Source organism: Astatotilapia calliptera, chromosome 17 (genome assembly GCF_900246225.1).
Source record: "Astatotilapia calliptera chromosome 17, fAstCal1.2, whole genome shotgun sequence".
Lineage (NCBI taxonomy): Eukaryota > Metazoa > Chordata > Actinopteri > Cichliformes > Cichlidae > Astatotilapia > Astatotilapia calliptera.
In genome coordinates this window covers 6,836,764-6,848,809 of record NC_039318.1, presented here as the reverse complement: position 1 = coordinate 6,848,809, position 12,046 = coordinate 6,836,764, and the positions used below count along the sequence as shown (strand labels likewise).

Genomic DNA, 12,046 nt, shown 5'->3' with positions numbered 1-12,046 from the left:
TTATTATACAAATGCCCAAACAGACTAAACACTTACTTACTTTTCACTGGGAATTACTTAACTGCACAGTTTCAGTTTGACCTCTGTGGAAGTGAGCAGTCACCTGAGCCACCCCCTCACCCCCGCCTCCCGTAGTCTTTTCCCTCCCTCTACCTCTCACTCTCTCCCTCTGCTGCTTTCTGCTGACTCCTGGAATTATGATCTGTTTCCCGTCCACAGGAATAATAGAATACAGGAGGAAGAGGGGGGTCGTCAGCAGCTCTGTGGAACAGTAGTGAGGAGTCCAGCTACACTGTGGTTACATTCTGTTTGTATGTGTGTGTGTGTGTCTGCAAATGCGTTTATATCCAGATGTGCAAATGTGCGATGTTTTCCTCTTCATTTCCATAAACTTCACACATTAAAAGATTGTCCTCGGACACGGACACACACATAGAAACAGAACTTAAACTCCATTAATGCTCATAAATCTTAACCCTCCTCCCATTATCTTGACAGTAAACGCCTCATGTATACAACCACGCGGCAGGCAGTGGGTCTCCACTCTTTACCAGAGCCTTCAGGCACTTAACACTATCGGCAGTCAGATCCAGCCACTCCAGTGTGTTTGGAGTGTGTGTGGAGTGTGTCCTCAGCCGCATAAATATTTATCACACGGCTACCCCAGGAATTTTAATGAGCACTGATGGAGAGCAATCAACACAGTAGAGCCAGTAGAGAGAGAGAGAGGCGAGAAGATGACATGAAGTGAGAGTTTGTGATAATTTAGCTTTTAAATATTAACATGACTTTCACTGTTTTCCCGAGAAGATTCACACACTCCTGCTTTCCTACTGATTTAGTCTTTTAAGAGTTTTTGTGTGTGGCTTTCTGCACTAAATATGTCATTACTGTGTGTGTGTGTGTGTGTGTGTGTGTGTGTGTGTGTGTGTGTGTGTGTGTGTGTGTGTGTGTGTGTGTGTGTGTGTGTGTGTGTGTGTGTGTGTGTGTGTGTGTGTGCGCGCACATGTGCAGTGTAGTATTGTACATACTCATCAAGGTGACAGGGCCACCCCTTAGAGGTCACTTAACACATTGTGTGCAGGCCAAGCTGCATGGGGAGTGAGGGAAGGAAACCTGAGCTGTAACTCACACAGCTCGCTCTCTCTCCCCCGTAGACTCAAGCACATACATTGAATGAGACACGCTGGACCTGGCCTTTGACATCTGGCTGGGAGCGGCTAATAACTGTCTTGGATTCCTAAAGACGCAGCAGCTCGGAGTTCATTGAAATTTACTGCAGTGATGCTTTATTGACTTGAGGAAACAATAAATATGAAATCACTGATTTGTGTTGCCACAGAGTGGCACAAATGAAACCCACAGGTCTTCGTTTCTTCTGCTCAAGATTCCAGGATTTCATAAGATGCCAGATAAATTACACTAAATAGAAAGTATGTCAGTTTGAAGGAGTAGTGCAGACAGAGGTAACCTACATTTTTTTATGACTCTGGTTTCCATATTTTGTTCCAGTGTAAACAACATATTGTGTCGAAAAGAGCTAAAATAAGCGGGTGCAGTCGTGCAGACAATATTTCTTCTTCAAATGTTAAGTAACTGAAAGGAGAATATATGAGGATTTTTAGATTTTACGTAGTTTTAAAACATTTAACCTCCTACCATATAATAGTAAATTCCTCGTAATACTATTTTTAGTTTATTTAAAGCAATAAAGTAATAACTTAAAATATTCTGTATAATCTAACCTGTTGGCCTGAATTTCTGTTACTTTATTACATTCTCTTTTCAGTTCAGTCACAGTTATATCTGCTAATGTAAGATCTGTGTATGTTTAACTTCTCTTACTAATCACTTTGAAACCCACCTTAGCGATCCTGAGCCTCAGCCCCAGGCTGAGAAGCACAATCTACTGTGCTTGAACAGATACTTCATGTCAGAGTCAAATTTTTGTGTCACTAGAATTAAGTATTAAGTTATTACCAAGTTATTACAAGATTATGATGTACTGTGAATTTAATTAGAAAAAGAAATGGTGAATGTGAAGCACTTAAAGAGCACCTTTTTAACATTCACCTGTTAATGCACACACATAACCCAGTGACAATAGAGCAGGCCAATCATCAATAACATCTTAGAACTCAGTAAGATGCTCAAAGATGTCCTGGCGTGTGGAAGGGCCATGGATGAAACTCTCAGCCATGTGATTTGTGGACAGCTCGCTCTCACACCTGAGCCATTAAAACAGAGACTACTGCTGTTGTACAAATTACTGCATCAGTCTCCGATTTCATCCCTCCCTCCTTCTCCCTTCCCTTTACTTGAAACTGAGGGTCTTTTGTGCTTTAAAGGAAGTGATAAGTTGAGGCGATGCTGGCGTTAGAAATTGACCAGTGACAGATTTGTGACTGTAGGTCCAGGCAGCACTGAAACGATGAAACTCACTTTTTTTGCTACAAGTATGTCCCCACCTGCACAGACACACAAACACAGATGGCGACTCCCACACCTGTGCACATTGTGCATGCATTAACTTTCATGTTTCTGCAGGCAGGCTAGGTATCAGTCTGCTCCTTCCTCATTGTCCCGCCTTCATGTCCTTGTCATTGTCCGCGCAGTAATTCATTCCGGGTTTAAAAGCCCTGGATCAGGGATGACTTCTTCCATCAAAATCCCACCGAGGTCAAAGATCAGAACATCTGGGTCTGGTTGGAACATCTGGGTCTGCTGGGGACATGGAGACCATGGGCTCCAGACTCTCACAGCGTTCTCGGCCCCTTTATCTAATTTCCTTTGAAGTATTTGCAGCCTCATGTCCACTACTGTACAAATACCAGAGGCACTACTGGACTTCCAAAACCACATCATAGTCTCCCAGCATGCAATCCTCAGGGCAAGAGAGAGGAAAGAGAATCGGTTTCTTGAAAATGTTTGATCTGGGTAGGTTTGCAGTCGGAAGAAAAATAAATGCAGCTTAGGGACATTTAGCATTTTTTAATCTATCCTGACAATTGTACTTGGTGTGTGTGTGTGTGCGTGTGCGCATGTGTGCGTGCGTGCGTGTGTGTGTGTATGTGTGTGTGCGTGTTCACACATCGCTGCCTGTTAGTGTGTATGTGCCCTTATGTGGGGGTCAGCCCGTGTGCTGTGTGATTTATTGAAAGGCCTTGTAGTGATACCAGATTCCTTTGCGTTAAATGCCTGCTCTGAGGGCCTCTTACTGGCTGTGTGCTTTATGGACCATGATCACACCCTATTTGTCTCTCACTTTTACATTTCTAAGGATTAATTTTATGGCTTCTCATCTTTATTAGACTGGATAGTGTAAGAAAAAGGGCAAAAGAGCAGAATGAGTAAGGGAAGGTCAGACCGCATACTTGAGGACATGTCAGGCTTTTTGTATTACGAGTGATTGTTTGACTGTATAGGTTACAGTTATATTTTGAGTCTTTTCAATAGTCATACTGCTTTTGTTTTATCTGATGTTTCGGTCTAGTCCAAAAGTACTTTTTTAATGAACAGTAAACTGTAGGAAGATGTTGTGGCTTTTTAGATTGTCCAGTTAAGTTCCATTTATTTCCAGTCATTACCAGTACAGCTGATCAAATAAACTGAGCTGATCAGGAAGAAAGAGGAAAGGACCACCTAGTGCTAAAATCATCAACTTATATGCATTACCAAAGCATACTCCAGGCATGTGATGAAGATCCTTTTACATCCCAGTCTCATAACTATTGCTTGGGAGCTAAGATTAGATAAAAACTGGGGATGTTGTGGTTTTATTTCAATCTGCAATTTGAGTCTGTGCTTTTTCTCTTTCAAAGTTTGGATCAATCTGGGATCGGTTCGGCCACTACAATCACTCCATTTGTTCCTGAGGAAAGTTTCTGGCTGGTGTTTTCCACATACCAATTACTTGTGGCAGTGTTCATCGCATAATCAGGACAGAAAATCGTCTCAGAATCAAAGATGCGTTTTTTAATACTTAGTTAAGGTTTTTAATTCAGAAACTTATAGAAATGACTTTACAGCCATGAGCTGATGATCAGAATTGACCAAAATGATGTTGCCTTATTTGTGTAACGCTTTGTAAATAATAAATGTGACCCTGTTTTTACTCGTCTGACAAAATGAACTCTTTGATGCCACTCAGAGACCTCAATGCCTCTTCATAGGCTTTAACTTAGTCTCGGTTGATGAGCAGGTGTAGATCATATTGTCATTCAACTTGTGAGAGCCACATTTTGTCACAGCTTAAAAAAAAATTATTTTATTTATTTTTTTTTTTTAGATTTGTGCTGCTTAATTGTGTTATTATGACTGCTACATATTTGCAGACACGGACAGAACGCTGAGTTAAACAGGACGTACCAAGCTGTTGGGTTTGGTTCCAAATCGGATCCATATGAAGATTGTATTGTGCCCCCATCTGTTAGTAGTTCATGTTGAATTATTCGCTACATGCTCTGTTTGGGTGAATTCACTTGGCCACAGAACGCTCTTGTTAGCAGTTTGGACTCAGCTTTTATTTCACTGAGTGGTACTCTGCAGTATGAGCTCTGATGGTGAGGTTGTCTGTCACCTGTAGAAATCCTGGTTGACAAAGACCAGACGCTGGATTAACTTCCTGGATGCTGAACCGTGTGGTTACGTGCTAAGAAGGCAGACTTAGCAGACAAGAGTCTGATTTCAGCAGATGTTTTCCTGCCAAACTCAGATGGAGATTTCAGGCCTAACAGTAGTGGTGACAAAATGCTGATTTAAATACAAGGAATGGCTCTGCCTTCTTCCTCCCAGCTTCACGTGTTGTTCGATTTACACGTATATTATGTGGTGGGCTATATAGCCTTAAAAATATATCATGATATTTCAAAAAAATTCACAAAATGCTATTTATGTAAAAAACAAAATACTGAGCAGTCTCTAAACTGAATAGTCTCTCCTTCCTTGTAGCCTGGTTGTACTCGATGATGTGTTTTTTGCCTCAAGTGGTCAAAAAAGTGCGTCCACCTTTAGCAAGAATCGTTCTCCGAGGTTGTTAGAGTAGTTTTACTTCATTAAATCCTCATTGGAGGCTGTGGTCATTGTGGCTGTCACTGCTGTAGCAGTGATATCACAATATAACACTTTAATATCTCCAAAAAAAGAATAATTTCACCAGTATTATCGTGGATAGCGCACACCCCTCATTTAAATCCCAATCTGCTCAGTGCTTTAGAGCTTTCACTGTCTTAGTAAAGTTACTATTCAACAGAAAATATACAGGCGGAGTACGAATACTTGCTCTAAAGATACATTCATCTTTTTAGATGTGTAGCTGGTTAACACATCAACTTGAATCCAACCATTTTTGACATCACATAAACTTGGAACATGTTTTAATAGGTCCTTTCCATTAGCAGTAAGTAAGGATTTATGTTGTCTGTTTTGGCACATATTCTGCAAGAATTTCTTCTTTAATATTTAGATAAATTATTTAAACTCACAACCTTACGGTTACTTTGCTTCCAGTCATATAAAACCACAAAACGATGTGATCTCTTGATGCGTAATACATATTAAGCACCACCACCGTGGACTGTAAATAGGGTATGAGAGAGATGTCCGTCATGCGTGTTACCCTTTGAAAGGAAAACAAAGTCAAAGAAGTAAAAAGTGTGCCATGTGTGGTCAAGGTTCACTTATAAAATTGCCTCTCCTGACCATTAACAGCACTGTCAGGCCATCTATCAGTCACACCGAATGGCAGTAAAGGAGCTTGTATTAAGCTCCTTATGCAAAATGCTGCAGCTGGAAGTTTGGAGTCTCGCTGCTCTGCATTTCCATCACCCTCCTCAGTTTCCCTCACAGTTAATTGTGTGGTTCTAAAACTTGGTTTGCAAAGACGTATATAACCTGTGTTGTTGCTACATTACTGTTTCTACAGTGTTTGTAAGAGTGCTGTGATTTACCAGATAAGAAGAAGCTCAGGTTAAAGTACAAATCTCCAGATGTGTGTAAGAAAACGCCGTCTGTTTTGGACTTTGGGGTAAATTTGCTGGTCAAAGCTGTACCTGTAAGGCAGTCGCAGGCTTTGGGAGCTCGCCTCTAAACTCCAGGTGCGTGGATGAATTTGTCACTTGTCTCGTTTAACAGAACGCAGACACGGTGACTCTTTAAAGATGGAGTCTGCGCTCCAGGTTCAGTCCATTGAGTTCAGGTAAGGGTCTTGCCATTGGCAGCAGGTGTTGCAGCTTCATATTTATTTCACTTCATTTGAACTACGTATGCATGCAGACAGAATCTAAACAAAAGGCAACTTTGGGATTTTTTTCCCTGCAGGTCAAACTTCCTGCATTTGTTTACTTTCCCTTTTCAAGCATCTGTCTCCGAAACACTCACATCAGATTAGACTTAACTATCCTGCTGTTTAGCAAACCATCACTAACAAAGGTATAAACCATGTGACTCCCTGATGTATAGAAATTATAAAGGAGGTGCAGTTGCTACTTGTTAATGTCAGCTTACCGCTTTTCTCTAAACCAGTTCGTGACTAGACCAGTTGATGTTTCTTTTATGCCAGCTATGAAATGTTCTCCATTACAAACCCTAATCAATATAATTATGAAGCAAGTGGATTATTTAATATAATTGTGGAGTAAGTCGCCCTATAATAATTACATTCAGCCTCATGATAAATTATGTCTCATTGCTGCAGGTAATTAGTCTGAAAATGTTTCCAGTTATGGCTTTGAGTGCCAAAATCGTTTGTGAGTAATGTACAGAGCTGCTCACATGAGAAAGAGCTGTTTGTCCTGCTGTTACAGACAGAGGAGAAAATGGGCTGAAGCTTTCATCTGCTCGGCTGTATATAGACCATGCAGAGTTAAAAATAAAAAGACCGCTCACCCAGAATTGAACCAAGTTTTCAACTCGGGCCGAATAATATCAAACTGAACGCTGTCAGAAACCTGAATCGGCCTGTGCTTGTTCCCTCCGTGTGTGTTCAGTGTTCTTGCCTTTGTGTGTAATCAGAAGAGTGTGATTAAGCGCTGTGGAGCCTCTCTGAGATGTGGGTCCCCGCTCTCTAAAAGGCTCAAGTATGCCAGCGCTGCTGTGTGCGTTCCTCTGTAATAAGATCACCCAGAAAAGACGTTTTCAAGAGGTTCAGTGTCAGATGGTAACACTGCTCTGCTCGGTGCACTTTACCCTGAGCTGCTGTTCATAGGTGGGGTTTGGCGTCGCATTTCCGGCTAACAGTGTGTGCTATAAAGCGATATTCATTTCAACTTTGCAACAACAGTTTGAAAAAGAGCCTACTGTGTTTAAACGACAAAGCCAGGCCCGTAAAAGAAACGGTTTGGACCGACTGCACCCCGCTTCCAACGTTTACGCGAGAAGCGGGTACACCGGCTGTGAGTCAGGCCTCGTCGTTCAGCCTGAGTGTTGGACCTCACTGATGCTCATGTGGCTGAATGAAAGCAAATCCCCTGCACGTTCCAAAATCTTGTGGAAAGACTGAAACTAGAAGAGCGGCATCTGCACGCAGCAGCAAAGTCAGTTAAGTCTTAAAATGGTAGTTCTGGTTGACACGGTGACACTTAAGGTTGTTTAAGCTGGCAACACTAAGAGCGTATCGACCATGAAATACCCTTTTGAGCTGAAAGTTTAGCGAGTATTTACCGTTCCTTTGGTTATTTGTCTCGTGTTGTATTTTTTAAGTCAAACTTGTTTTTCTTCATGGATTGCATTATCCTTACACTAACACTTACTGTATACGTATCCTCTTTCAAATTCCAGAGACCAGCTCCTTAGCTCTTCCTCTCTTTCAGGTTACGTCACTACATGTGATGTTCACACATGCAGGATCTTGTCCGCTGAATTCCATCCAGTATGCGCATGCATCATTTTCTGTATACCTCTCTGTGCACATGGATGCCGTTTATTACCTATCAATGTATGTGCATATGTATGTGCAGCTAACAGCAGAGATCAGCAGAAACACGATTAGCCTGAAAACATATTTGCCAGGTTAGTTAAAAACAAATAATAACACCCTTTAGCAGCCACACTATGCATGCATGTAACCCATTGAAGCAATGACAGATTGCACCACTGATAGTACAGACTGCTGCCACAGTGAGTTTCAGAGGCTATTTTGTTTGGTTGTCCTCAGACTTTTGGTCTTGGAGCATGAGGAGGCCCGTGTAGTGCAGAGAGAAAAGAAAAGAGAGAAGCACAGGGGAAACCCAGCACAGCACTTTGAGCACTTCTTGAGAAACCACCACTGCAGCAATAACTGTGTTTAACACGAGCCGTCCTGTATAAAAGTATTAAAATCACAGAATCAGCCTTTCTTCGTCTGTGTGTTCGACACAGTTGTCCATGAGTGAGAATCTTTGTAAATATAAGAAATAGAATAGTGGGAATAGAAGTCGGAGAAAGGACTGAAGCTTAAAAAAGACGCACAAAGAAGAGGCTTCTCTCTCTTTCTTTTTTTTATTTGGACTCGCTTTGGTGGTCTGAAGCAGGGTCTCACTGGATCTTGAACCCGGTGCAAAACCCAGCGGGGGGGAGAATGAGTGAGGGGTTGAGGGGGGAGAGGGTGAGTGGGGGGGTCCTGAGCTAGGGGTTACACCACCAGAGTCCCACAATTCATCATGCTCTGGCACCAACGGGGGCTGTCTGGACAGATCGGAGGTGGGGAGCCGAGAGGGGGGGATTGATGGCCAGGGAGACTCTGTGACCTCCTTTTTCCCCCCAAGAGATGAGATAATGTGTGCATGTATGTGGGAGAGAGAAAGTTATCATCACCCTCCATCCCTTGCATCCTGTTGAAGACATCAAGTTTGGATATTGAGTTTGATCCAGCACGTCTTCATATCGGAGTGACACATCAGCTGGACTGAGGGGTCTCCTCCTCACAGGCGTCAGATCAGTCATGACAGATCCTTTGTTTTTCTTTCTCCCCCTCTCTCCTTTCCCTTCTTTCTCCTTTTCTCTGGCTCCTCTCTGTCTTTTTACTAGGACTACCTACAAGGTGACAGCACCAAAGCCTCTCAGAAGTTGGGTTGGAAGCCAAAGGTGACTTTTGAGGTAGGTTGGTTTGAGAGCACAGCCGGTTGGTCCTGCTGGATAGCATTAGCACACATATAATAAATGTAATGGGAGTAGTTTTCCACGCGTGTAGACAATGGCATGACGTGATGAAATCAAAGGTGACTGAAAAAAAAAAACACCAAATCAAAACATTTCAATGACAAATGAAAGAATGGTTTTGAAAGCCTGTAACGATTTCTAGAAACGCAGCCTTCTTTCAGCGAACTGTTAAAAGAAAATACACAAAGGTTCACTGCATCAAATCCACACGAAGCAACAGAAAACCAACCAGCACGTGAGTTTTGAGTCTTTTAGCTTTTAGATTAGAATTTTATTACAGTTGTATATTTTATCTACTTTTCATTTTATGCCGCATCAGATTATTATAAAGCTCTTTGGTACCAAAGCTCTTTGTTTATTCCTTTCTGTGAATAGTGCTATAAAAATAAATACTTGCTTTATAACATTTTGTATGTTGTTTAGAAATCAGCCTTTTAATAAAATATTATTAAGCAAAGACTACTATAAATTAAGCAAATATTTCTCATTATATTTTTTGTAATTATATACTGAGAAAAGCACTTCTAAAATATATATATTCAATTCAATTCAATCTTTATTGGCAGACTTCATGTCCATAAAAACAAGACAAGAAACAAGAAACACACACACAACCCCCCCCCCCCCCCCCCACAACACAAGGTATAAACCATTAAATATATATATGTATATAAATAAGTATATAAACGCATAATTATATTTCAATATATATATTGAAATATAATGAAATGTACTTCAAATAAATATTATACATATTTTAGAAAATGTAATTTTTTGAAGTGCTTAGACGCTTTGATTAAATAGTTTCTAAGGCTAAATAATATATTAATAATGCAGCCAGTGTTGAGAAAACACAACTGTGTTTTTCGGTTAAACCTTATTTATTTTGGAGAAAGAAAAAAAAAAAGAAAACTACGGTTCAAGGTTTCATATTTTCTCAACTTTACCTGCTCGGGAAGTTTGGCTGAACTATAAAAATATAAATTCTGAATCTTCTGATAAACAAAAACAATCTTATCTCCTATCTGTCGCTGCAGACACTCCAAAGCTCTGAGCTCTTATCAGTACAATATGACCCAACGACACAAGCACGTTATGGATCATTGTCAGGTCCTAATGCTGATAAACTCGATGTATTTATTATGTTTATCCAGCTGCAGTATAACTGTGTGTGGAAGGGAGGTCTTCACGTAGGCCGAGTTTGAACCGCGGGTGTAAACGAGCCTTACTTCATGTATTTTATGTTTGTGTCTTTACCTTTTAGAGATATCAACCTTTCCAAATATATAAATCTGATCCTGTCCCCTTGCAGGATCTGGTGAAGGAGATGGTCGATGCAGACATCGATCTCATGAAGAAAAATCCAAATGCCTGAGGCCAAGTCAGTCGGGCATGTTTTAGCACTCCTGGGTTCTTCCACTGAGACCCATAGTGGAAGACCCACCTTTCCTTTTTACCTGTATGACTCTTCTAAATCAATTGATTGTCTTGTTGCGGGTGTTCGACTGAATAATGGTTGTTGTTGTATCTGTTGTCTGTTTCTCATATTTAGATTGATTAAATACCTTTTACATTTTAACACTGATTATGTTTTATTGTTATTACTGAGGGGTTTTATTGTATTTTTTTTCCCATTGTTTTGGGACTGTCAACGCTGAAATCTTTTCCCCTGAAGTGTGACGTGGAAAAAGTAAAATGAATGAATAGAAATGAATGGATATTTTTATCTTTTATTAATATGAGCAGGGGATCCATTTGGTACAATAAAAAAAAGTCTTTTAACATCGTGTCTGTTTGTTTTCTCATGAAACACAATAAATTGTATAGAAGGCCTAATTTGTTTTTCTTTTTTTAAATCTAAGGAAATGTGGGAAATAAAAGCTGCAAATCCAGGTTTGAACCGCAGGTTGCGTGCGCGGAGTGTGCATGTGCACGCGCATGGGATCCCCAGTTTGTGCAGAGGTCTGGCTCTTCTCCTGTCGTTTCTTTCCTCTGTGTTTGCTCCTAATTCCAAGTTTTTCTTTAGAATGTACCAGAACACTGCGCTCCTTTATTCTGAGGGAAATGCGTTTTTCTCCTGCTCTCAAACATCTACCTGGAAACATCTACATCTGGGTCGTGAGCGGCCTTGTGGCCTAAAATGAATGCCCGCATTTAAACTGTTGGCCCTGACTTGTTGTGACCCTGACGGTAACGGTTGCTGGGTGTGTTGGACACTCGTAACTGTTCCCACTTTGCAGAAGTTAGATGACTTCTTCTTCCTTAACAGCCACACTGCTTTCTCTTTGCTCGTCTTTATTGTTTAATTCGAGGTATTGAATCCAAAAGGGTCGTTTTCACGAGGGCACGTCATTCATACTTGTTTAAGAAAAAGAGTATATTTGATTAAAATGCTGCGACTGGAAGTGATGTAGTGCTGTCATGTGTCTAACAGCCTAGTCATCAATCCTCTGCTCTTATTGACTGTACAGGAGACCTGACGCTCCCTATAGATTACATTATATTATTTGTTGTGTTTAATGATGGGCCTTACTATCTTACATTCCAGCCCTCCTGTATCACACTATTAATAAATATGAATGCAGAAGCAATCTAGTGTGTTTACAGTATTTGTGGGAATTTAGCTCTGTTAAAAACAGTCGAACAGTAACTCTGCATTTATATCTTCAAAATATAAAGTATGTGCGTGCAGCCAAAATCTACTTTATCTCAAATGAAAGTGCACGTGCACCAGAATGGCCTATCTCAGATGTAGTATGTGATATTTTATTAAAGTATTATTACAAATATTTATGTAAGGCGCCTTTTCTCAATTTCCCGAAAATCATTAAAGTTGTGAAATAAGGTTTTTTTTTTGTTTTGTTTGAGGTTTTTTTTGGTTGTTTTTTTAAGTGCGGCATCTTATTTCCAC

The 12,046-nt window shown here is 40.6% G+C and overlaps 1 protein-coding gene across 1 annotated transcript in view; it reads left to right on the top strand.

Moving 5' to 3' along the window:
* Positions 1 to 10,917, top strand: part of gmds (GDP-mannose 4,6-dehydratase) — a 195,309-nt gene extending 184,392 nt beyond the window's left edge. The window contains exons 10-11 of the mRNA XM_026147546.1: positions 9,004 to 9,072; positions 10,448 to 10,917. Of these exons, the coding sequence (XP_026003331.1) occupies positions 9,004 to 9,072; positions 10,448 to 10,510 (132 nt within the window). The 3' untranslated portion in view covers positions 10,511 to 10,917. The remainder of the gene's footprint in view (positions 1 to 9,003; positions 9,073 to 10,447) is intronic.
* Positions 10,918 to 12,046: the final 1,129 nt, after the last annotated feature.